Here is a 1,933-nt window from a genome sequence, read left to right on the forward strand (position 1 = left end):
GAGCATATTTGGGTAATCCGGACGAGGGTTCAAGGATAATCGTAACACTATTCTCTCCACCGTGATGCAATAATAGTTGCGTTCGCGTAGCTGTTAATTGTTCATGTTTAACCAAGACTTTCAGGTTTTGCGTTCGCGTACGCAAAAAACTTGCAAAGGAGGGAAAATTGAGAGAGCAAAGTGACATTTCATTTTGAGGGGAAGCTGCTGGTTTTTGCTGGAAAAATGTTTGCCAATAGCAATTTTCCAACAGGAAAACAGCTGATCAAAAACAGCTGGTTTGAATTAACGCAAATCACAAAATTATATTTGATGGTTTGGGAGTTAAAAATTACAAAATGCGACTAATTAAACTTGTAAGAAATAAGTAGTTATTTGTTTAATCAATAAACTGTGTCAGTATAACACTTTGTGATGACTTTTCGTATGTTTTAATTTTACACTTTTGAATGTAAACAAAAATTATATCAGCTGTTCGTCTAACTTGCAAGCGAGATTTTCCAGCACGTGAAGACGGCCAGTAAGGGAGCGGTGCGATAGAGACAACTGTCAGTTTATCGAACCTTGTGCGTTCGTTTAAAATCTCCAGTAAAAACCAACCAACTGCCAAATTCCGGCAAAATGTCATCTGTTCTCTCACAAGAGAAAAATATCCCAAATAGTACGCGAACAGAAAATTTGCAGAAACTTGCAAGTTATATAATTTTTGTTTACATTCAAAAGTGTAAAATTAAAACATACGAAAAGTCATCACAAAGTGTTATACTGACACAGTTTATTGATTAAACAAATAACTACTTATTTCTTACAAGTTTAATTAGTCGCATTTTGTAATTTTTAATGTCCAAACCATCGAATTCAATTTTTTGATTTGCGTAAATGCCAACCAGCTGTTTTTGATCAGCTGTTTTCCTGTTGGCAAATTGCTGTTGGCAAAAATTTTTCCAACAGAAACCAGTAGCTTCCCCTCAAAATGAAATGTCACTTCGCTCTCTCAATTTCCCCTACTTTGCAAGTTTTTTGCGTACGCGAACGCAAAAACTTGTAAGTTTTGGTTAAACATGAACAATTAACAGCTACGCGAACACAACTATTATTGAATCATGAGTTGCACCATTATTTTCATCACTGTTTCAGGATACTGAAAATCGATAGGTGGTAAGCCGATATACAAAAAATTCACATCCAACATGCAAAATTGATTATTGTTAATACTCCGGTAAAAGTTTGTTATCCCTATTTTGAATGAAAATACATAACTTGCAAATTGTTTTATTGGATCCATAAAATGACTTGCCGTTTATGTTTAATCGAAATAGCTAACGGCATAACTATTTCCTCGGATAATGGCAAGAGTGAAATCGCTAAAATAATTTTTAAATATTTTCAAGTTGAGGTAAATTATGATATTTTCTCTTGTTTATAAATTCACACTATGCAAAATGTGTATACATGTGTGTATATATGTATATGCAAATAATAACAATCCATTTAAGGTTCAGCCTGACGATGCTATTTCTAATGAAATTTGTTGTGAGTGCTTCAAACATATAGACGATTTTCACAGATTTTGGCTAGATATAGACGATAAACAAAGAAATCTACAAAAACATTTAGAAAATGCAGAAACGAAGCATCAGATAGTAGATATTAAGACAGAAGACTTCCCCATAGCACCATTCGATTCATACGTTTACGACGGGAATATTGGTTTACACGAACCACAAATTGATTTGGTCTTGGCACAAACAGAACTTACCGAAGATGAGGTTGAATTCGATGCAGCTGAAATGGGTAACGAAGCATCTACAGACGAGGATTCACTGCCCTCTACTGCTGAAAAGTCAAATGGGAAAGGTAAGTAAGCTGTGTTCATTGCGAATTGATATAGTGTAGTGTTAAAGCTAATTCAAAAAGGAACATTTCTGAAGGT

The 1,933-nt window shown here is 34.5% G+C and overlaps 1 protein-coding gene across 1 annotated transcript; it reads left to right on the plus strand.

The window, feature by feature from the left end:
- Nucleotides 1–1,288: 1,288 nt before the first annotated feature.
- On the plus strand, nt 1,289–1,857 carry LOC118732609 (transcription factor grauzone-like; the record flags this gene model as incomplete). The annotated part of the gene is made up of 2 exons (XM_036461739.1): nt 1,289–1,396; nt 1,497–1,857. Coding segments are annotated over exons 1-2 (469 nt in total), but the record flags the coding sequence as incomplete, so codon positions are not given.
- Between the last annotated feature and the right edge of the window lie 76 nt (nt 1,858–1,933).

Source organism: Rhagoletis pomonella, unplaced genomic scaffold, assembly GCF_013731165.1.
Source record: "Rhagoletis pomonella isolate Grant_MI unplaced genomic scaffold, Rhpom_1.0 Rhpom_scaffold_23193, whole genome shotgun sequence".
Classification (NCBI taxonomy): domain Eukaryota; kingdom Metazoa; phylum Arthropoda; class Insecta; order Diptera; family Tephritidae; genus Rhagoletis; species Rhagoletis pomonella.